Here is a 23,274-nt window from a genome sequence, read left to right as displayed (position 1 = left end):
TAGTGTGAAAACCTCACCCTACCTGGCTATGATTAAGTAGCTAAAAGGGCATGACCACCGATCTGTCATATGCGATAAGTTACAACTAACTTTACTAATGATATGAAAAATAGTTTACATTACAGTGCTGTATTTTGACTAGTGGCATTGACAACAAACCCTAGGGCCCTGTTGTGGGGTCAAATGACGTATCAATTTATAGTAAAATACATTATATTTACAGTAAAAACCTTTTATATAAATAAATAAAATAAAAATAAAATGTAGTGTATTGTATTGTTAATTATATATAAGAGTAATGACATGAAACTAAATTTATAAACTAAACGTTGTGTCACTAAATGAAAATGAGCACGTTTATCAACGTTTAAGTAATAATTAAATTATCAACTTCTATATCATTTAATTTACACAATTGAGTTTGTCTAGCATTGTCATGTACGAAAAAGGAAAAGGTCATGATTGTATTCCAATAATACGAGAAATTTTTAGTTGTCACGAGAACACAGATAGTATACTACGTGTTTTTATACAAGTAGTAAAAAATTTTGATTTTTAAGTTATTAACCTTTTAACACATATAACACACTATTTATATAGAGACACGTGGTGTACCACCTTGTGTGACGGTCACACTGAAAAATCTATCTAATGCAATAATACAACCATCGAGACTGTTCCCAGAATGGTTGAATTTCAGCGCGACACGTGTCCCACCCGACACGTAGCAAGGTTGTTGATCTGCTGTTTGTGTGAACATAAACCAACAAAGGATGAATCGAGTCGTGATATGGCATAAAGTTCATGACCATCTTATAAAACCGAAAATATTATCAGATGTTTGCTTGTATAAATTGGACTCGTAATATCTCTCCTCCTCGATTTCCTGAGGGAGAGAGAGTGGAGACCTAGCTCCTCCATTATTATTTGTTTTTAATTATTTATTGTTCTTTTCTTTTTTTATTAATATTATTGCAGCCAATTAATCCAGAGAAATTAAGGGGGAAAAAAGAAAAAGAATGGAGGGGAGTCGGAAGATGAACAGCTGCAGCACCAAAGGGAAGAAAGATGATCTTTATCATGTTATTCATAAGGTTCCTTCTGGTGATAGTCCTTATGTTAGAGCTAAACATGCTCAGGTTCGTCCCCATACTTCAATAGTTCTCCAGTCTAGTTTTTATTTATTTGTTTATTTATTAAACGCGATATAATCAAAACAACGGGAAGAGAAATTCAAACTTGGGTGAGCATATTGCTCTTTCAGTCTAGGTAACTTCGCGATGCCCAAATCTAAGATCTTGTTAGTTTTTTTTTCGTTTGGGGGTTATAAGAAGCTGATTCATGTCATAAAAACTCATACCTTGGTTTTGCATGATACGATGAGTTTGATTAGTAGCGATTGAGTTTGAATTGCATGCTTAATTTTTCCAAGATATATACATTTTCTTCTTTGTTTTATACTTCACGTGATGAGATAAATAAATAGATAAAAGATAAATTGCCGTCTGCAATTAGGTTGTTCTGCTCGTTCTGATATATGATACATCCTTGATATTCTCTCATTCTATCTTTTTTTTGTTTTGTGCACCCTTTTGGCATTACTCAAGCTTCTTCCAATTACCAAGGAGATTATTGTTTTACCAAATCCATCATTTTTGTTTGGAGGATGCTTCAATATTTCCTTAATTTTCCCAACTCAAAAACCCCAATAATTGAATGGCTAGTACATTATTTTATTAATTTTTCTGGATGAATGGTTGACTTAAGTGGGGGTAAAATTTTGGTGAAGAAACGCTAGAGCTCGAGCATGAAGTTTAAACTTCAAACCTACTTTCTTTCTTCCTTTTCCCAAATTCGAAGCTGATTATTGCCTACCATGCAATCGATCGACCTCTTTTCCAATAATTTTTATGGCTAGCTTTTATAATTAATTGGGTGAATTATAATTTATATGTAGTTGAGTGGAAAATCAGATCTCAGTGTGTTACACAGGTTCAGATCTCATCTTTGGTTAATAAATTAGGTTGCAAATGATTTGAAAAATAAATACTTGAGTTAAACCAAATAGTTTAATTTCGTGAAATAATTAACTTTGGGTTCGTAGAATGTGGAAGTTATATGTATATACACACACAAGCGAATATTTTTCATTAAATTTATCCAAATTGATCGAACTTGGATATAAAGAGGGAAACACGCTGCTTTAGCTAATTAGTTTAATTAAGTTGAGTTGTGTGTAGAATTTAGAAGTTTAAACCACTTGAAATGTTATATTATTTATCATAATTAATTACCTGAACAATACTTATTGCAACAAGATGAATAACATTATTAAGATGTTATTTGCAGTCCATAAAAATTTAAAAGAAAAATAACACCTATAAAATAATTGACAAAAATGAAAAATCTATTTAAATTGTTGTTAAAGATGTGGGGGCCAAGAACCAAGTGGATGTTGGATCTGGACTCTGAATTATGATGTCAACTTGGTATCCTAAAAAGAAAAAGATTTTGTGTTCATCAAAAATAAAAATAAATTGCTCAAAAAAAATATGCATATATATATATATATATAAATGCAATGCAAAATATTTATTGTTTTTTTATTAGTGTTGGCCCACTTCGTCTGGACCACTGTGAAAAACATGGAGAAGAGTGACAGTTTCGATTATTTACATGGGCCTTTTTCTTGGGGGCCCAAATTACAGCCCAATTTGTTAGTCTTACCAAACCCCTTTTTTCTTTTTTTGTAATATTTTTCAGCTAGTTGCAAAGGATCCAGAGGCAGCAATAGTGTTGTTTTGGAAGGCAATAAATGCAGGAGACAGGGTGGACAGTGCCCTAAAAGACATGGCTGTGGTGATGAAGCAATTGGATAGAACTGAGGAGGCCATTGAAGCTGTTAAGTCCTTTAGAGGCCTTTGCTCCAAACAAGCCCAAGACTCTCTTGACAATGTCCTCATTGACTTGTATAAGAAATGTGGCAAAATTGAAGAGCAAATTGACTTGCTCAAGAGGAAGCTTAGGTTGATATACCAAGGAGCCGCCTTTAACGGAAAGCCGACTAAAACCGCGCGCTCTCATGGAAAGAAGTTCCAAGTTTCAGTTACGCAAGAGACTTCGAGATTACTGGTATGATTTATCAGATATCCATCTGATATGTTATGTTGAGTTGCCTAGGTTCATAATTTTGGTAACATGTTACCTTAGTAATGTGATAAATTTTACAGGGTAATTTGGGCTGGGCCTATATGCAAAGGGGTAACTACATGATGGCGGAGGTCGTGTATCAAAAGGCCCAAATGATCGACCCTGACTCAAACAAAGCATGTAACTTGGGTTTGTGCCTAATCAAACAGGGCCGATACGAAGATGCCCGTTTGGTACTTGAAGATGTGGTTCAAAGTAGACTTCCAGGATCTGAGGAGAGCAAGTCGAAGAAACGGGCCCACGAGTTGTTAATGGAATTGAGGTCGATGAGTAGTTTGCCAGAGTCATTGGATCTACTGAGCCTGGATGATGATTTTGTGAAGGGGCTTGAGCAATTGATGAATGAATGGGGTCCGTTTAGATCCAAGAGGCTTCCAATCTTTGAAGAAATCTCTCAATTTAGAGATCAAGTGGCATGTTAATAGTCCAAATTATCACTTTCTTGTGTTGTTTCACTTGTTCATATTGATATGTAGGTGTGTTAATATAGGTTGTGTGTTTAGTCCCAACAAAAGGGAAAACACAAAACAAACACAGAATCAAGTTGTCTTGTATGAGGGTGTGTGGGTAAGTTCAAAATTGAAATAAAGTTCCTTGGTGGTTTGAAACACAATCCATTATTGGATTTTTCTAATGACTGCAGCTACAACTGAACATCAATTACAAGAGAGACAAACGAGAATTTAAATTAGAGTTATCGAAAATAGAATGAAATTGTCTTAGCAACAAATTGGAGGTAATTAGTCGTGTCAAAAATAAAATTTCATACTCCCCTTTAATCTAACGTTTATTTGATGAAATAGACAAAAATTGCGTAAACTGAGACTAAATTTGATGAAATAGACAAAAATTTCGTAAACAGACTAAATGACAATTTGAGAAGGCCCGACCCAACCTACCCGCCACAAAGCAGTTTCTTCCTCACTTGAATTTTGCTATTTGCCTTCGCCAATTCCACCAAGCTCTCGCTCTCTCCTTCTCGAAACACCAACATCCCAGCTTCCAATGGAGGCCGGAGAGCCACAGATCATCAGAGACAAGGACCAGATGCGGAGGTGGTCACGCGCCATGAGATCCCAAGGCAAGACTGTCGGACTAGTACCCACAACAATGGGCTACCTCCACGACGGACACGTGTCCCTCATCCGAGAAGCTCGCACCCACGCCGACGTCCTCGCCGTCTCGATCTACGTGAACAAGGGTCAGTCTCCCCCTCCGAGAAGACCTTTCCACATACCCGTCCGCTTTCCACGGCGACATCCGGAAGCTCACCCAAATTCCCGGCGGCGTCGACGTCGTTTTTAACCCCCACAACCTATACGACTACGGAAATAACACGGACGCAAAGGCACCAGCGAGTAATGGGGCACGTGCGAGCGACGGCGGTGAAACGGTGTCCTGCGTGGAGGAGAAGGGGGCGGGGCACGAGACGTCGGTGAGGGTGGAGAGGTTGGAGAAGGGGATGTGCGGGCGGACCAGGCCTGTGTTTTTTAGAGGGGTGGCGACGGTGGTGAGCAAGCTGTTTAACATTGTGGAGACGGATGTTGCGGTGTTTGGGAAGCAGGATTATCAGCAATGGCGGATTATTCAGCGGATGGTAAGTTCTTGTTGGATTTTCAGAGCTTGATTTTTAATCGGTTTTGCGAATTGCTTTCAAAATGTACGATGAAATCTCTTTTCGTGGCATTTTTCGCCGCGCCATAAACTTCTAGAAGTTCATGAATTGGAGCATGAAATTGTAAGACTTGGAAAGATTTGGTCGGAAGTGATGGCCAAAACGTGATTTAGACCTCTTGTCTTGTCCCTACATTTTCAATTGCATCGAATTTTTGTCTTTGTTTGTTTGCATTCCGTTTACTGTTGGAATTCGAGGACGTGTCAACTTACGTTAATTTCTTGGTGCGAAATGTCACTTGTGCGGCACATGGGAGGGTAGATTTAACGGAGTTCATACAAGGAATGACAAAATGTTGGGTGTGAGAATTTGTTGTTTGAACCCGATTTTGGTCTCGATTTAATGTGCTTTGTCAATGCAAGAATGTTTGATGTGCTCATTTTGTGAGGAAAGAAAAATAGATTGCCAATGTTGTGTTCATTGAATTGAAAATTGTTGCAAAGCATAAATTTCGGGTTTGGGTTAAAACCGTTTCAAAAACTTTGTTTGCTTTATTTCATTTGGCCATTTCAAACCTAATTGCTGCAGTAGTTTTAGACATGATGTGTTTTGATGATATGATGTTAGCTACATTTGTAGGAAGCTGCTTATGGATTACCGGTCTCTTTTGAATTTGTACAGGTTCGAGATCTTGATTTTTCCGTTAGAGTGATAGGTTCTGAAATAGTGCGGGAAAATGACGGCCTGGCGATGAGTTCACGCAATGTGCACCTCTCACCTGAAGAACGGGAAAAGGTTTGCTACTGCATTTAAGCCTATCTCGCTATTTGTATAAGCAAGTCACTGTCAAAAGCTAGATCTTCTGCAGAAAAGGGACATTAATTGTAAAGAGTTGAGAGACTTGGTCGTCGAAGCGATTAGTGAAGCCGGTGGAAGAGTCGACTATGCTGAGGTGAGCATCGCAGAACTAGCTTGTTTTACCGCGTTGGCTTTAAAGATGGAACAACAAAGTCCTTGATACTCGTTCAAGATAGCTTTGAATTTTTAAAACCCTAATTTTCGGCACTTACCAACTTCATTTTTCTTCGATTAATTTCTTCCACCTTTCTGGGAGACGAGGGACAAGTACCTCGTAAGCTAATATGTCAGAAAACTTGACGAAGATTATGTTCTAATTGTTTGTGAATTTTTCCGGCAGATTCTCGACCAAGGAAGACCTAGGAAAACTTTGGAAGAGAATCTAAGAAAAGACTAGTACTTGGATCTAACAGAGGACATAACACAGAACCGAACGCTATGGCGTTCTATGATTCATATAGCCGACCTCACTTAGTGGGAAAAGGTTTTGTTGGAAGCTTGAAGTCAGTAGAAGAGATCAGACGTTCGGTTGTGTTGTGTGTTGCTGCCTGGTTCGGGTTAGTCAGACCGATAGACAACATGGAGATCAATAAATGAATCATTGTCTTCCTACTTCGTACTTCATAGTTCATACAACATACATAGAAGAATGTCGAAGAGGTTGGACTTGTTTTTCCGTTTGACAAAAGCCATTTTCATACATTATTCTTAAGGGACGTTTTCCCTCATGTTTTCGATTCTCAAATGAAAGCGAAAAGAAGCACATTTCCCTCACGTTTCATTTCCGGTGAATTTTTTAGCTTCGCGTTATTTGGGCGGTTTTACGGTTCTTGAGAAGGGTGATAAGATGCACATTCGACACTTTTCAACCGTTGCATACCAAATCTAGAATCAGTCACAAGTGCTACAACATAAGTTCCATGGAGCAAAAGGAATCAAGAACGATTCGCACATCCGACAGAGCCTATTATGGGAAAAAATTTACGAATACAAGCTATACAAACGGTCTTGCAATACAAATTATAGCAGAAAGTAGGATGTGCAACCAAGAATAAATATACGTAGACCAGAAACAAGCGCGACGAACAAACTCCATCCTGTGCCCGATAAGAGTTTACGGACACATCAGCATTTGAAGCCATTGCAAACGGATAGAACGATGATGAGAATCAAAGCGATTAAGATTCCCAAAACTATCAGCTTGATCTTCATGTTCTGGAACCACATCTTCCTCCTCATCTGGGTTCCCTGCTGCCTAAAATCTTGTGCCTGCATCGCCAAACCAATCAGTAACACAGCATACATCAGAAAATTAACTACACAAAATCCGAACACTCAAGCCGCCAAAAGAGAGATATAATTACACCCAGCCTACAGTGATTAAGGGTTTACTGATACTAATGAAAAGCCAACAAAATACGGTTCAATTTCAATACATGTAATTGAATTGGCTATTGCAGGGTAAAACAAAATGGCATCAATCGCTGACCTGTGAGCGGAGGTTCTCTGTTTTATCAACCAGAAGTTCAATTTTCTCCCCACGATCAAGAACCTGCAATGAACATAATCAATCAAATAATCTCGCACCACATTGATCCCAATCTCGAAATAATTATTCCAATAAATTAGATCTGGCATTCGTGTCATGGTTCCCGTGTTCGTGACATACCCAATATCTTAACGGTTGTGTAGTTAAAATGGGTAATATTACCCAACCCAAAATCAACCAATTAATATGACCCATCCCGTTAAAGAAAATATATTTTAAATCAATACATGATCAAATGAAAAACGCAAGTCAAATCAAATAATCCAATGGTAAGGATGTAATCTCACTTATGTGAAATCAAATCCTGTGGCAATTGTTGTAGTAAGGTTTTTTAATTAATGTAGAAGTATGAAAAATGTAATACATCCATACATACATACATATATAAACGCTCGTAATGACAATCAACGGTTAAATTTAAATTTATAGTTTATGTATTTTTAAACTGGTTTGGAAATTTTTATTCTCACTATCTAAGAAAAATACTATGGCTATTGTAGAAAGGGTTTTTAGTAGTATAAAATCATCAAACTAACTTTTTTTATCGGGTTGAGATGGGTTACCCACGGGTAAACGTATTAAGAACCCGTTCTTAACAATCTCTTAACGTGTGACCCCATAATGACCCAATTAGTTAACGTGTTGACCAAAAACCCGTTATTTCATGTCATTTCGGATCAGGTTAATAGGTCGTGTAAGAAATTGCCAAGTTTGAAAATTATTAGTCCCAGCAAAAAACCTGACCACAAGAATTAGATACCAAACTAAACAAAAACGATTGGTTTTCTAGATCTAAACAAATCACAAGGCCTTACCTTTTCAATATTTTCCATCATAACGCCTTTGACTTCTGAGACTTGTGCTTTCACTTTTGAAAGCTTGCTAATCTCCTCGGGATGATCCACACAGTATTGCATGTGCTCCTTCAGTTTGGACCTATATTGGCACCAAAATTTGCAGGATTAGAAGACGTCATAGGAAAGGTCAACCACATTCAATTCAATAAATGGAAAAGATAAAACAACAGTACCCGAATTCCTTGTTTAGGCTATTTGCAACTGCTGTTGCAGCTTTCCCCCCACCATATCTACCGATAAAATCCTCCTTGATTCGCTCAAGGAAGGCAATAGGAACTTGTCGACCAACCGCCTCAACTGCAACTACACAATATGCTGTAGCATCGAAGGGGTAAAGTTAGTTCAACTCTTATAGACATAAATGTATCAAAATTCAAAAGAGTAAAGAGAAACAAACACGAATAAAAAAACATCCCATCATCCAACTATGCATAATGAAAACTGAAATGTTTTTCGACTGAAAAGTAATTTTACGCGGCTCTTTTCTTTAAACTTCAGAAACTCAAGGTTCTAGTGCATGCATTCATGTAAGAGAACCGATTTTGACAGATCAATTAACAAGAGTTGTTTGCAGTGGCGTATGGTGGCACTACGTTTCCAGAGGCTCCTTAAAGTGAGATCACTCCTGTTCAACTTCTTTAACCTATTCTATTTCGGTAATGTTGAAAATCTTGGTAGAAACATGCATAGCAAAAAAACATTAAATCAGATTTGACATTAACGACTTCTTGCCATATTTCCTAAAGCTTAATCTAGTAATTACGAAAACTAGAAGCTAAAATATCTTACTCATTCAACTTATTTAAGTTGAGAGTTTTTTCGTTGGTTAAATCCGATAACAAAAAACACTTCCAAAGCCATTGGAATGCACAAGTGAATAAGCTTTACAAAATCAAAGGAGACACAAAGCCATGCTCATTCGGCTCGAGAAATCTAGAACTAACATAATTCGGATACAATAGTATTTACTAACTGAATCCAGAAAAACCAAAACCCAACTAAAACCTTCGATCGTGAATTTAATTTTTCCTCTCATATCCCTATTCAACACTCATATCAAACGAATCACTTTAACAACAGCGGGAGTTACGAAGTTTACTTTTACAATTATTTTCCTTTTCACCGCACAAACTTGACTCTTTTATCATTACTCACAAACATTTTCTCACCTACCAAACAGCCTAACAAAATCCGAGAAAAACGCACAAGAAATTACGAGCTTGAGAATCCATACGAATCTTATCCGACGGCCTCAAAGCAACGAAAATCTATGCCAATCGAACTAATAATAAACGATTTTCCAAAAATAGCATAGAAACCACGAAGGAAATCCAAATCGAGCAAAATCGGCACATCAAATCCACGATCAATACGCGGATCGGACCGGAAACTAAAAAAATCTATCAGAGGAGATCTGACGAGAGAGAGAGAGAGAGAGAGGAATTACTGAAGCCATTATCGACGAGGTAGTTGAAGGTGTGGCCGTCGCAGTTGTAGGTGAACTTGTTGTTAGTGGCCGGAAGTTTCTGGAGGCACTGGGAAGCTATGCTGGTGAAGTTTCCAGTGAATTCCGTGTACTCAGCGAGGATCACCGTGCCGCGCGCCACGAAGCTGTAGATCAACGATTGCTGCCCCATGGATTCGATCCCCGAAGCCTACCCTATGAGAGAGGAAGTGAAGATTCCGGTTGCGGATGAGAGAGAGGCAGCGGAGGGTTTGGGGGTTTTTTTATTGGAGAGAGAGAGGCAGCGGAGGGTTTGGGGGTTTTTTTATTGGAGAGAGAGAGAGAGAACCAAAGTCGCGGTGGTTTTATCGTGATGAGAGAGAGAGAGAGAGAGAGAGAGAGAATTTTGCTTAGATGAGAAGCTAGGTACGGTAGCGAGGGGGTCTTCGTTGTGAGTTTGTTAACCTACCCTCCAACGTGAGAGGAAATAACGAAAATGCCACGCAGTCTCTGAGCTGCAGTCGGATTTTGAATTTTTCGGAAATATTTGAATGCTTTTTTACTACAAAAGTCAAGGAGACGCGCAGAGCCCCCCTCTAGAAACTAGAATTTTGAAAACTCATTCAATTCAAAGGACCTCATCCGATACGTGTTTTCCTTTTTCTAATTTTTTTTGGACTTTAATTATTATTTTCTTTTTGGATTAGAGCAATATTGAAGAACGGAGATATTCTTTGTGTACCCACATCGCTACGATTATTTGATAACAAGTTGTTACATTGTATATTAATATAAACCATGTTATTGATATTTTGAAATTTTTATTTTATACTCTTCACAAGTATGTTCTTATCTTTAAATATAAAAAATTTGGAATGCAAAATTAAAATTTAAAGTGTCGATAACAATTTCTCTTCAAAATTTTTTATTTTGTAGTTGACATGTGTTCCACCAACCATGCTGGTATTTCAATGGAAACATATGACCTAAGAACTAATTTCCTCAAGTGAAAGTTGCCGCCAATTATTCATTAATATCAGCACAAATCAATTTCATGACCATATTTTAATTCCCAACCCTAAATAATCCAAGTAAAACTACCAGAACATGTTATATGCATTGTTTAAAAGGAAAATTAATGAAAATGGCTTGAAAACTTTGAGTTTTAACGAAAATGACAAAAATGTGTTATAGGTGAATAGTAAAATGATTGACTTTTTAGAGTAAAAATATGATTTTTCGTTAAAACTACCAGAACATGTTCATGACCGCAATCTTTTCGTTAAAACTACTTTGTTTAAAATGGGATCTTGACAAAGTTTATAGCTTCAATAACATCTACTAAAAAAAATAGGTAAAATATCTCTGGATGTTAATCCCAATTTTGTCCATTTATATTCGCATAATAAGAAAAACAATAATTTTTAAGTATGTGCTATCTACATACTTTTATTTTTCACACACTTTTATTAATCATGTCTTTTAATTTTTTTAATTTGTTCGATCTGACAGCTAAAAATTAAGATGAAGTGTAAATTTTCGCTCTAGCATTACTAGATGGGTGGCTCGATATGTTGGGGCTCTTGTTTTCGTTTGTTTCAAGTAGATAATGTTAAAATATATTAGATAAGTCTATTGGTTCCTGGATCCTCAAGAATTTGGGCAAACCCAGATAAAAATGAGTAGACAAAGTTTGTCCAGCCTCTCTCGTACTTGACAAAAACATTGCATTTTGCAGCTGTTCAATCTGACATCTAATTGTTGCGTGACAAATCCACCAACCAATTTTAAATAGGGAAATAAAATTATATTTATCTATATATCATTGCCAAGGATTGAAATTTCCGTACGTAGTTTACTGCCCTTTTTATTTTTTCGTTTTGAAATATACCATTGTTATTATCCATTTGTACGATCATTTCTACCATCTTTCTATAAAACCGACATTTGATGGTAATTGTAGCACCGCCTTTAAATTTTGTTTGGATAGACTTGATGAATGCTATTTCATTGCCTCAATAATCCAACGCCTTCACCTTCATGGTAATGACATGCACTAATACTTCGTGGTAATGAGTTGTAAATACAAGAATTAAACAAAGTTTACTTGGTGATTTTAGTACGGGTGGGTTCGAAAAACCGAAAATTGAAAAAAACCAGACCAAAAACTGAACTGAGGTCGAAAAAAACCGAACCAAACTGAAGATTCGGTTTATGGGGTTAGAAAACCGAATCGAAGTGTTTTCAAAACGACGTTGTTTTATAATTAATTATAAATTAATGCTTTTTACTTGAAACGGCATCATTTGTTCTTCCTTTCTTCAGTCTGAATTGCGTTGCTACGTTTGTATTGTAACCCTAATCCTAAACATCGATCCCCCAGCCTCTACTGTGTGGACCCTCCTCTCCTTCCCAATTCCCAGCCTCCGTCGCTCCACGCACCTCTCTCAACTCAATTAGTCTTCGTCTTCTTCCTTCCCAGCGACCTGCAACCCGTCTCACTCTTAGTCAGTCAGTCTCTCACATCTCATCGATTTGCAAGTGTCGCCGTCTCACTCTCAGTCTCTCACCCTCGCGACCCGCGACTTCCTCTCGCTGTTTCGAGTCTCGACCCACGACTTCCTTTGCAAGGTTAGTATCATGGTAATTTCTCTCATGTTCTACATATTTCCTTTTCAATTTCATGGGTTTTGCAGATTTTATTTTCAATTTCATAGGTTCTGCAGCTTTTCAATTTCATGGGTTGTGATTTTCTTTTATTTTTAGTGGTTTTTGTTGTTCCTATGATAGTAATGCTTACTATTGTTGTCAATTAGAAGAATATGATTGAAATGCTGTGTTTAACTCAACCAAACATTAAGGAAAAATCAAATTAATTCCTACTATGCATATCTTCCTTTTCCCTGAACAACTTTGATGCATTGCCGTCACCTATGTCCGTCCACGTTCAAATTAGGTCAAATTCACCTTGAGGGCCCTAGAAAAGCAAAATGAAGCTGCAAGTTGCAACCGCCTGTACGTATAGGACCTGGATTGGATTATCTGTCTTCCTCATTCCATCTTCTTCTATTTTTATGGTCACGGTTAAACCACGTCAACATTTTATATTCTTATTACTTTTTGTCTTATTATAGTTGAATACCAGAGTGCGGAACAAATAAGACTACAAAATAATAAGAATATTATTAAACAAAAGAGAATGCCGGAACGGCTACAAAACCCTAAGGGTGCGTTTGTTGTACCGGACTGTCTCGGACTGGACTAGCTGCAGGGACTAAGCTGGACTGGCTTAGACTAGACTAAGCTGGACTAGCTTAGTGAAGCGTTTGGTGCAGTGTCGGACTAAGAAGCAGGATAATGAAAACAATACTGTTCACCAGATTTGTGTTTGCTTAGACTAGGACCACATTATTGTTCTATTTCAATAGCTCCATTTACCTGTGCCCAACGCTTTTGCCATTGTGTAATAGAGTAATTGTACAAATCTCATGATCTGAGTTAATTGGAGCATATTTTTATCATGTGTATTATGAATCTTAAAAAAAAGGACAATTGTTTTGTTTTTAATACTTGCTAATAGAATTGGGACATGAATCTGCACATAATGAGCAAAATTACATTTCAAGTGGCTGAGACTCCCCACCCCTTAAGGCACATTCAGGCAACAAAGTAGCGTTTGGGAACTTGAACTATGGAATTTCTCAACTCTATTCTATATAAAGGCTTTTGCAGCTGAGTCTCTAAAACATCATTCACTAAACTTTCATCCATGATATTTTACAAAATGCTAGTTAACTATAGTATAGCATTCCAAAGTAGATCTCCATAATTTACAAAATCTTAGTTAATATTAGCCAAAATACTTCATAGTGCAAAGCTAAGTTAGATCTCCATAATTTGAGTCGTTTGTTCCTTGTTTTCCCTTGGGGTCTGAGCACTGGCCACTTCCGTTTATGCTCCTCTTGTCCGCAACAATAATTGGATCTGTACCACAAAAGAGTTTCATGAGAACAGGCAAGTAGGCAGGTAGATCTTAAGAATATATGAGATTGCATACAAGATAGACATTTTTTTTTAAGGGAAACGAAAGAATTTTATAAAAAGGAAAGAATTTACAAAAGAGGAAAAAAAACCGTGGAAAAGATATCCACCTGGAGCTAGAAGAAAACTAGCAAGGACCCCTACTGAAAACTAAATGAACAGAGGAAAAGCTAAACCGAATCAATTAATGGCTGCTAACAAATCCCTAAATATAGAAGAGAGATTGTAATCTCTAAACTCCACTGAAACCGAAGCCCAAAGGGCTGCCCATTGTCTTACTCTATCCCAAAGCTCCTCTACCTTACGCTCCAACCAAATGTTCCAGAAGAGGGCTGTCAACAGAGATCCCCACAAGGTTTTGGCATACAAGATAGACATATGAACACATTGAGAGAAGCAAATTAACTCATAGTTATAATATCCAATCAATTTGCATACTATCACCAGATTAACTCATAGTTATGATATTCACATTGAGAGAAGCAGCAGGGGTGGAATTTACATCGTTTGCGCAACATACTTCCCTCGACATTAGAGAACTAATTTTGCGCGATTGATGTGCTTTTAAAGCTTATAAATTCTCAGTCAAACGACAATACCTCTATTCTAACAAAACAGCATTTGCTCGAACGCTTATACTCAGACTAAAATCACAGGATTGCATCTCACTCTTGGACACTACTGATATTCAATCGAGCTATATTGACGCGTGCAAACAAATCATAAAAAACAAAACAAAACTCAAACCAAGAAGTATAAGGTTATTCATTTATTTAACATCCATTGTAAAAGACCCAAAAACTGGAATATACAGTTTAAATTTATAATCTAGTTTTTCTTCATTTCCTACCATTTCTCAGCAACCAAACAATTTAAATTTAAAATGTACATCATTTTTCAAATCAACACCACAAATCGGATTATACCATTAATTATACTATGAAAGAAGCAAATGGATACCCTCTAAAATCAATAGAAAGCACAAATCTATAATCTTTTCAATCAAAATCTCACCTCAAATCCTTCATCTGCAGAACCCCATTTTTCCACACTCGAAAGTTCACTCTCTTTCTTCTTTCCCTTCTGTAGACACAACAAATCACTCAAATCCCACGCTTCTTCCGAACTCAGCAACCAAGATTCAAATACGCAGAAGGATCTTCAGTCAATTTGAACCACATTCTCTTCACCCAAGAACCCACATTTACAAAAATGCCAGCTCTCTTTCTTTCCATTTTTGGACTAAATTTTGTGCTGAAAAACAAGAACAATCAGGTGTGGAGGAAATGATTGAAGATCTGAAAGCGTGGAGCAGCAGAATCATTTGGGTTTTGAAAGTAAAGAAAAGAGTCTTTAATTTCAGCGAGAGAGAGAAAGTCTTTGGGAATGCAACAGAGGAAAAATGTCAAACTTGAGAGAAATCAGAGGGAAATTTGCAGAAACTAGAAACCAGGAGAGAGAGAGAGAGAGAGAGAGAGAGAGAGAGTTTGAAATGGAAGAAAGAAGAGACGTTAGAATTTAGCACTGAGCAAGGAATCAGATAAATAAACAAGAAGAAAACGCATCATTGCTGTGAGGGAGAGCTTTGCTTTCAACCAAAACCCTGATGCCCAAAAATACCATTTTTCCCCATTTTGCAGAATACAAATTACAGATTGGTAAGTATTTACTCAAGAAACAAAATCAGAACCACACAAGTCGATAATCGAACTCACAAAAAGAACACCAGCCAACCAAGAAGCATCAAATTCGTGAACCAAGAACATAAAAACGAAAAACCACACAGAAATATGAAAACCCCAAATTCTAATCTCAATTTGACCTAAAAATCAAAACCCTAATTTGTTCAAGTGCAGAGGTCTATGATTGAAATTTTCTCAAACCCAAAACAACAAAATCAAATAAAGCTCAGTAATATCACGATCTGCAAAACAAATCGATGAAATAAATCGAAGATTCGAAGTTTACCAGACAACTCAGAGTAGATGAGGGCGAGCAGATGCAGATGAGGGAGGACGCAGAGATAAGGGTGAGGAGGACGACGATGAGGGAGCAGGGCAAGGAGGGAGCGATGTGTGACGAGTAGGACGAGCGACTTGGGGTTCTTGGACGAGCGAAGCTCTAGCGGTTCTCTCTGTGCTTACGAATCCGGCCGAGATTGGGGTCCTTCGTTAAGAACACCTAGCGAGGTGAATAATCCGAGCGAGTCCTACCTAAGCTCATTAAACCTAATCCTTGTCCAAAACAAACATGGGACTATACTAGCAATTAGTCTAGTCTAGTCCAGTACCCCTTAATCCGGTCAAACAAACACGCAGAGACTACATTGTGAATGACTTGTTCTCAAACTAAATTACAAGCTCTATTTATAGAGCAATAAACCTAAGAAACCCTAATGCTTAAATGCCAAAAATACCCTACTACAAAATCAAATCAAATCTTAATTAATTTCCTAAATAAACCTAATAAATTCCAACACCCCCCGTCAAACTCATGGCGGTATACGACATGAGTTTGCCAACAGACGATGTGGATGCAAGCTTTGTTATGCTAACTTCCGATGCCAATTTCAATACAAAATTCCATCGGTGCAAGTGCAAGATTTCAATGCCAGTGCCAGTGCAAGATTCCAATGCCAGTGCCAGATTTCCATGCCAATGCCAGTGCAAGATTTCCATGCTAGTGCCAGTGCAAGATTCCAATGCCAGTGCCAGTGCAAATGTCGATGCCGATGCCAAACAAACAAACAAAAAACAATCCAACAATTTTTTTTTTCTCTTTTGCCCGCATGGGCCTAAAAAACCTAACCCTTTTTTTTTTTTACTTCTGCTTTCTTCATGCAGCAACCAAGTCGAGGGAAAGAAAATGGATTGCAGCCAACAGAACAACTCCAATGCAATTGCAGAAGGACTCCATACGAGTTGCGACAGATCCAACTCATAGGAATCGAGTCCGGGTACCGTGCGAGTTCAAGCACATGGTGGGTGGATGGTTCTGCAGATCCAGATGGGGTAGGCGCAGTGGAAGTGATGGCAGATTCCACCTTTTTTAAAAAAAAAAAAAAAAAAAAACAAACTAGACCAACGACAATCTAAACAACGAACAAGACGGACAAACAAACTGATACGAATCAAGGGCAGATTAAATCCCAAAGGATCAAACCTGCTCTGATACCAAGTTGAATATCAGAGTGCGGAACAAACAAGACTACAAAATAATAAGAATATTATTAAACAAAAGAGAATGCCGGAACGGCTACAAAACCCTAAGAGGTTACATTGTGAATGACTTGTTCTCAAACTAAATTACAAGCTCTATTTATAGAGCAATAAACCTAAGAAACCCTAATGCTTAAATGACAAAAATACCCTACTACAAAATCAAATCAAATCTTAATTAATTTCCTAAATAAACCTAATAAATTCCAACAATTATTTCCATAAAAAAATGATATAATATGTTGACGTGGCTTAACCGTGACCATAGAAATATGAGGGGATGGGAAGGGGATGGGATGAGGGAGGGCAGACAATCCAAGTCCGTACTTATATCCAATTCCAACGACACTTTGCAATTGAGAGATTTTTATTTTTATTTTTTTTATAAAAAAACGATATATTTCATTCCAAGGCCATAAACTAGGCTAAACAGTATAAGAAAAGAGGAGGTCCTCCTCCAGAAGATCACAAATAAACAGAGGAGGATTGCCAAACCAAGTAGAATTACTCTCTGAATGTAGAGCAAACCTAGCAATTCTATGGGCTACAAAGTTGGCATCACAGCGAACATGGACAATAGAAACTTCAGCGATCATTTCCATAAAGAGCTTGGTATCTTCTATGATAGGTCCAATAGTCGACAAATTAGTAGAAGAATCATTTAATGTGGAAACAATCTAAACTGAATTGCTCTTAAAAATTATATTTTGTAAACCCCTTTCAATCACCACTTCGAAGCCAACTCTAACCGCCAACGCTTCGATTTGAGCAGGAGAGAACACCTCCTGGAAATTAAATGAGGCAGCCCCAATAAAGCCTCCATTAGAGTCGCGGATTACCACCCCTAGAGAATTTCAGTTTAGAAACAAAATCCAACCGATTTGATGGAGAAATTTAAATTGCAGTAATAACAATAGTGCATATGTGGGAAGAAATATACACAAAGTACCATGTGGTGATGAGATACACAGATCATGGATTGATTTAAACAAAATTAATTGGGCAAAAACACATGTCAAAACAATCATATTTTATAAGTATTGCACACGTATAGGTGTTTTATGTTGTAGTTAAAAGATGTCCTAAAAACCGAACAATTGGTGTGAAGCCGTGTCGAAGAAGTTCTGATTCACCATCAGAAGATAATATAAGAGAATAAATTTCTTCTCACTAGGCACAATACAATAGCCTTGTTCCACTTCCACCCCTTGCCCTTCGTTGCTCGCCTATTGATATAGTGCACACAAACATCAGACATGCATCCCATAAGTCAGGAGCTAATAAAATCGCATTGGACTCCTAATTTTAAAAATAAAAAAAAACCAACAATATTATGTACGCTAAACGCTAGGTAATACTTTAGTATTGAACATGTTTATCCACGAGATTAACAAGTGAATTTATTTATTCACGATATTTTTTAAAAAGTAAGAATTATAATATTTTTTTATAAGAAGTAAGAATTTTATTGCCTACTCTTTGTATTATATTGCAAGAATAATACGTGTATTTCATCTCATGGTTGTGTCATTCATCCATTTATTATGATGGGACGTGTTCTTACGAACAAACAATTGGAATTGTTTAATTTCGTCGTAATCATCATATCTATATTCCTTATGAAAAATTTATTCGAATTGGAGATGGTTAGCAATTTATATGTATCAAATAAATTTGAAGGTATCGAATGCATATAATTCATCAGATTGTTTCTTGGAAGGTAAAGGGAATGATCTATTGCACTCTGCTTTTGGGCTCCAACACTATGAGGAGAATCAATTAACAAAAATAAGGTAAAAGGGGGCGGAAATCACTTTTCCATATCTGAACCATTTGATCACTTTTTACAGAAGTTAATGTGGATTCTTTCTTTTGGCTCAAGACTCCCTAATGTCTTACAAATTGTCGAATTTCATCTCGGCCTTTTTGCCTACCGTAAGGATTGCTCACGCTGAATCCGTTTCGACTTCCTTTTACTTTGCTCATCTTCTTCCTGAACTTTGAAGCGTTGCTGTTTAAGTTCAGATTCATCTTGGGGGGACTCAGAAAGCAAAATGAAGCTGCAACCGCCTGCACGCAGTCCAATTCCAGTTAGGGTCTCTTTGCAGATTAATTCAGATGAAAAGATAAATATTAATTTCCTCTGCAACATCAATCAAGAAAGAAAAAGTTGAGTACCTGCAGATCAAGTCGGTGGACGTTAAAGATGTCCTTCATAGAGTGTGAATTATACGCTAATAGATAAGATTTATATGCCTCTTTTGCTGATTTGCGGAGATAATCGTTGCGCTGAACCATCTCCACCTGCATCAAACAAAGCAACACATAAGGTTCCTTGGAAACAGTTATTGTATGGTAGTAGATTACGATTGAACAACAGAACATTACCAGTTGCGACTGCACATTTTTCAGCATACTCTCCTTGTATTTATGTTCTTCAACGGGGACCTTTTCATCCTGAACACATAATAACATAAGCAATTGAAATGGAGAACAAGCACCGAAGCGTAGCAACCTAAATAAAAGCTTAAGGCCATATATTCAATCAAGCTTGCTTTAAACAGACACCCTTCTGAAAAGCATGGCATTTTTTTAGATTTGGTTGCTTCCATTCGTTTCTTATTCTTGACTAACCATACCATCAAATAGCGAATAAACTGCATCTCTTCAGGAATGAGGAGAAGGAATGCCTTTCCTTTTCCACCTTCTCCTCGAGCTGTTCGACCAACACGGTGGATATATTCCTGCACAAAGATATCCCATTGTTGTGAAATCTTTTACAAATGGGTAAAACAAATGAACTCAGGAAGCCCAAGAAAATACGGAAGAAAACAAAGAACCTGAACTATCGTGGTTTGCTTATATGCCTATGTCCACAAGGCACAAACACAAATCTTCACAATATCGATAATGGGTACAACCAATTATCTTATCAAGCCTCAAGATTTAAGACTAGATGAGCCATAAAGAACAAGAAATATGGAAACACTCGTATATCTTTTCTTATCTTTCAGACACTTTGCCCTTCGATATTATGTCACTTTAACTCCTTGAGTTCCTCCCACTCCTCTCTCTGGATGGTATTCCCATTCACCATCTTAAGAGTGGAAGTCTGAATTCTCTCTTTGCTTACTTATGCTTGTAAACCAGCAAAGCTCTTTAAACAGCCACGAGAAAGGCATATTAGAAAATCTAGTCCTAGAACCTAATTACCGATTATATTAAACCGTGGTTAATTGGGAAATTAACTCCAATTGGAAATTGGATTCTTATCCTGAATTAATAATGGATAAAGAAAAATTACTCGATACAAAAATTAATTGAAATAGATTAGTAGAGAAAATTTGGGCACCTTGGGATCATCTGGAGGATCAAACTGCACAATCAAGTCCTACAAGCAAACGAAAAAAGAAGAATAAAATTTACCTTGAGCGACTGCTTGTTGCGGTATTGGTAATGTAACATAACAGAAGCTTATTGGCATAACATGAAGTTCAAACAAGATATACAGTTGAAGGAAACATACCACGGCAGGAATATCCAGCCCACGAGCAGCAACATCAGTACAAAGTAAGATTCCTTTCTCTGCTTTGCAGAAGTCAAAGAAAGTTTTTGTCCTCTTCTGTTGCTTTTGCTTTCCATGGATATCAAAGCACTCCATATTAATGTATTTAAGAAGTTCAGAGTGGAATTTAACTGAGTTACAAGAAGAGAAGAAGACCATCACTTTCTTAGAACGAGTGGTCTTCAGAAAAGTATATAGGAGAATAAATCTCTTATCGCTGGGCACAATAACATAGCCTTGTTTTAGCCCTTCATTAGTGACCTACAGTGCACATAATTTTGTTAGACTCTAAAGATTTAGAGCTATATCAAAATAAACAAAGAATGTATTAAATACATATAAGTAGATTTAAATGCATGAGAGATATTAACACAAGTAAATTACTAAAAGAATACATGAAACCATCTAGATTCCTACCTTAGTCCTCCCTTCATCCACATCAATCAAAAAAGGATCTTTCAGTGACAATCTAGCAAGATCTTCAACCTACAGGTTTAACAAGAAAAGTATTATCAGAACAAAGCAATTCATGTAGCATATGAGCACACACACACACACACACGAGTAAACTCAGTGCAAGAAAAATAACTGAACAACTGGACGATGTGCAGCCCATTAATTCATGCTAAAATAGATAAACACAATGCAGAAAGCAAAAGATTGACTATTATAAGATAAGGACATGAGTATAATGCACAAACCTTCTTGGTTTGGGTTGCTGAAAATAAAGCTGTCTGCCTTTCCTGCACATTCAATAGCAACTGAATAAGTCAAGGGAATCACCATGTAAAATCCATTTTGAATTGCAACCAAAACAACAAAAATGACACATTGAAGCTGAATTGTGAATATAATCATACACACTTCACTACATTCTTATCTCTATCTAACAAAAGAAAATAAGAATATGTTGCAAGCTGGATGCATCTATTGTTCAGCATTGAGTATTTGTAACACAAGCTAGAATGCCGAATCATTTAGGGTACCTGGGGTAGACGTTTGATAATCTGTCGCATTTCTTCTTCAAAGTTATCTTCCAAAATCCTGTCGGCTTCATCAATGATGAGGCACTGCAAGTCCAATAGAACAATGAAACCAAGGATTGTCAATTGCTATGATGTCGGGAGACAAACTTACATCTCAATAAAACATGTTTAGTCCAACCAGACCAAGAGGCTAAATTTTATATCTATCATAACAACCAAAATTGAGAAAAGGGCCGGAAACTACTAACAAGTTTTCAGTAAAGGGATTATTAACCGCTGCAGAATAATAGAGAGTTAAGAAAATAGTGCGTAGAATCATCTTTCAATGAGAAATCCATTGTAGAAATTAGCCCCACTTTACAAAATAACCAGATACAAATAATTTTGATAGACTACAACAATATTTCCATAGAAGAGATGTGAGGAACCTTCAAGTTCTTATATAGAAATCCCTTGGTATTCTGGAGATGGTCAAGAAGTCGGCCAGGGGTTGCAACCAATAGATTTACTCCTTTTACAAGACTTTCTGCTTCTCTTCTCCGATTTGCACCACCAATAACCAAGTCGACAGTCTGTGAGTGATACTTGAGGAGGTGCTCTGCCACAGCGTGGGTCTGAATTATTGAGAGGAAAATATGCAGGGATGAATCAAGATGATTTATCGTAAACCTCATAATGCGACAGCACATCGACTAATAAAGCACAATTTCTTTGGTTTTGTGAAGCATAAAATTTTACATAAACATTTCCGTTTTCGGACTTCTTTCTAAGAAGTGAATTTCTTAAATTATTGAGCATGTTAACTTTCATATCATGCAAATATGAATACCAAGCCATATTTCAGCCCGCTAATATAGAGGAACTCCATTACCAAGCCAATTTTACAAAACTGTTCTGCAGAATTGCATTATCACTCAAATACAGGCAGGCCTTTATGTTCAACCTAGATATGTAACAGGCATAAAAAATGATCTTGAGTTGGAGCCAGTGAAATAAGACCGACCCCTGTAACATATCAAACCAATAACAAAGAAAGAATGTACCATGGTTTGTTTCACCTGAATCGCAAGTTCCCGTGTAGGGCAAATGACAACAACAGCGGTTCCATTACGAGGAGTAAACTTTGTGTGATATAGCAACTCCACAGCTGGTACTAGAAAAGCAAGAGTTTTCCCAGATCCTGTCCTTGCAGCTCCCAGTACATCTTTTCCGATCAATAGTGGTGGGATTGTTCTGGCTTGAATCTGCAGCAGTTGAATTTACTTGTAAATTGCGTTAAGCCAATTTCGCCAGAAAAATATACACTAAGTTACACAAATTCTACCCCAAAAAAGCCTTGATATTAGAAGATGGCAATGTCAATCCATGAATGAATCAGGAGCTAATAAAATCATTGAATTCGACCCCGAAATTTAACTTTTTACCTGAGTCATGTGCTGAAATTTCATATCTTGAACGGCCTTAAAAGTGTGGGAAGACAAATTCAGTGATCCAAAAGACTCTGTGGTCATAATCCCAGACCCTCCACCTCTCTTAACCTTCGTCTTCTTCTCTTCCTTCGAGGCTTCTACACCTTCATTTTCCTCTTTTCCCGCTGTTTCCTCTACCTTCATTCTCTTCGTCTTCTCATCTTCCCCTTTGTCTTCTTCTTCTTGGTCCTCCTTACGGTTTTGAGGCTCTGATTCTTCAATCGTACCGGTCGATTCCGACAGTTTCTTCGCTCTCTTTCTCTTCCGGTTGTTCCTCCGAGCAAGCATTGCGCCTTCCATGGCCACTGGTTCTATAGAATTTGGCAATTTAGGGTTTCCGGTCTGGATTGTACTAGCAAGCGAAGGTTTAGGGTTTTGACTACCGTCCACGGGGAAGTATGATTGAGTGAGGGCCAAGCCAACTCAATTAAATTAGGGAGGTGATTTTTAAAACGAAAAGGT

The 23,274-nt window shown here is 37.3% G+C and overlaps 4 protein-coding genes across 4 annotated transcripts; 2 read left to right on the top strand and 2 right to left on the bottom strand.

Annotated features, from left to right (window-relative positions):
* The first annotated feature begins 776 nt into the window (after positions 1-776).
* Positions 777-3,823, top strand: LOC103435818 (protein SULFUR DEFICIENCY-INDUCED 1). Its single transcript, XM_017332083.3, has 3 exons — positions 777-1,139; positions 2,764-3,132; positions 3,231-3,823. Exons 1-3 carry the CDS (start codon positions 1,020-1,022, stop codon positions 3,630-3,632), a joined length of 891 nt encoding a protein of 296 aa, XP_017187572.3. The 5' UTR covers positions 777-1,019; the 3' UTR covers positions 3,633-3,823.
* Positions 3,824-4,092: 269 nt separating this feature from the next.
* LOC103435817 (pantoate--beta-alanine ligase) lies at positions 4,093-6,457 on the top strand. The gene is given in 5 exon segments (XM_070821096.1): positions 4,093-4,425; positions 4,427-4,807; positions 5,507-5,700; positions 5,702-5,781; positions 6,168-6,457. Coding segments are annotated over 5 exon segments (978 nt in total). The 5' UTR covers positions 4,093-4,215; the 3' UTR covers positions 6,281-6,457.
* Positions 6,458-6,537: 80 nt separating this feature from the next.
* Positions 6,538-10,047, bottom strand: LOC103435816 (putative vesicle-associated membrane protein 726). The gene is made up of 5 exons (XM_008374236.4): positions 9,537-10,047; positions 8,263-8,404; positions 8,048-8,168; positions 7,173-7,235; positions 6,538-6,952 (listed from the first exon to the last, which is right to left on the bottom strand). The coding sequence occupies exons 1-5, from the start codon at positions 9,724-9,726 to the stop codon at positions 6,809-6,811; spliced, it is 660 nt and encodes a 219-aa protein (XP_008372458.3). The 5' UTR covers positions 9,727-10,047; the 3' UTR covers positions 6,538-6,808.
* Positions 10,048-18,540: 8,493 nt separating this feature from the next.
* Positions 18,541-23,234, bottom strand: LOC103435969 (DEAD-box ATP-dependent RNA helicase 51-like). The gene is made up of 12 exons (XM_070821095.1): positions 22,768-23,234; positions 22,402-22,587; positions 21,772-21,957; positions 21,344-21,427; positions 21,059-21,100; positions 20,775-20,843; positions 20,319-20,618; positions 20,145-20,183; positions 19,432-19,536; positions 19,181-19,249; positions 18,971-19,096; positions 18,541-18,862 (listed from the first exon to the last, which is right to left on the bottom strand). The coding sequence occupies exons 1-12, from the start codon at positions 23,110-23,112 to the stop codon at positions 18,680-18,682; spliced, it is 1,734 nt and encodes a 577-aa protein (XP_070677196.1). The 5' UTR covers positions 23,113-23,234; the 3' UTR covers positions 18,541-18,679.
* Positions 23,235-23,274: the final 40 nt, after the last annotated feature.

Source organism: Malus domestica, chromosome 05 (assembly GCF_042453785.1).
Source record: "Malus domestica chromosome 05, GDT2T_hap1".
NCBI lineage: Eukaryota > Viridiplantae > Streptophyta > Magnoliopsida > Rosales > Rosaceae > Malus > Malus domestica.
This window is presented reverse-complemented; position numbering and strand designations above follow the sequence as displayed.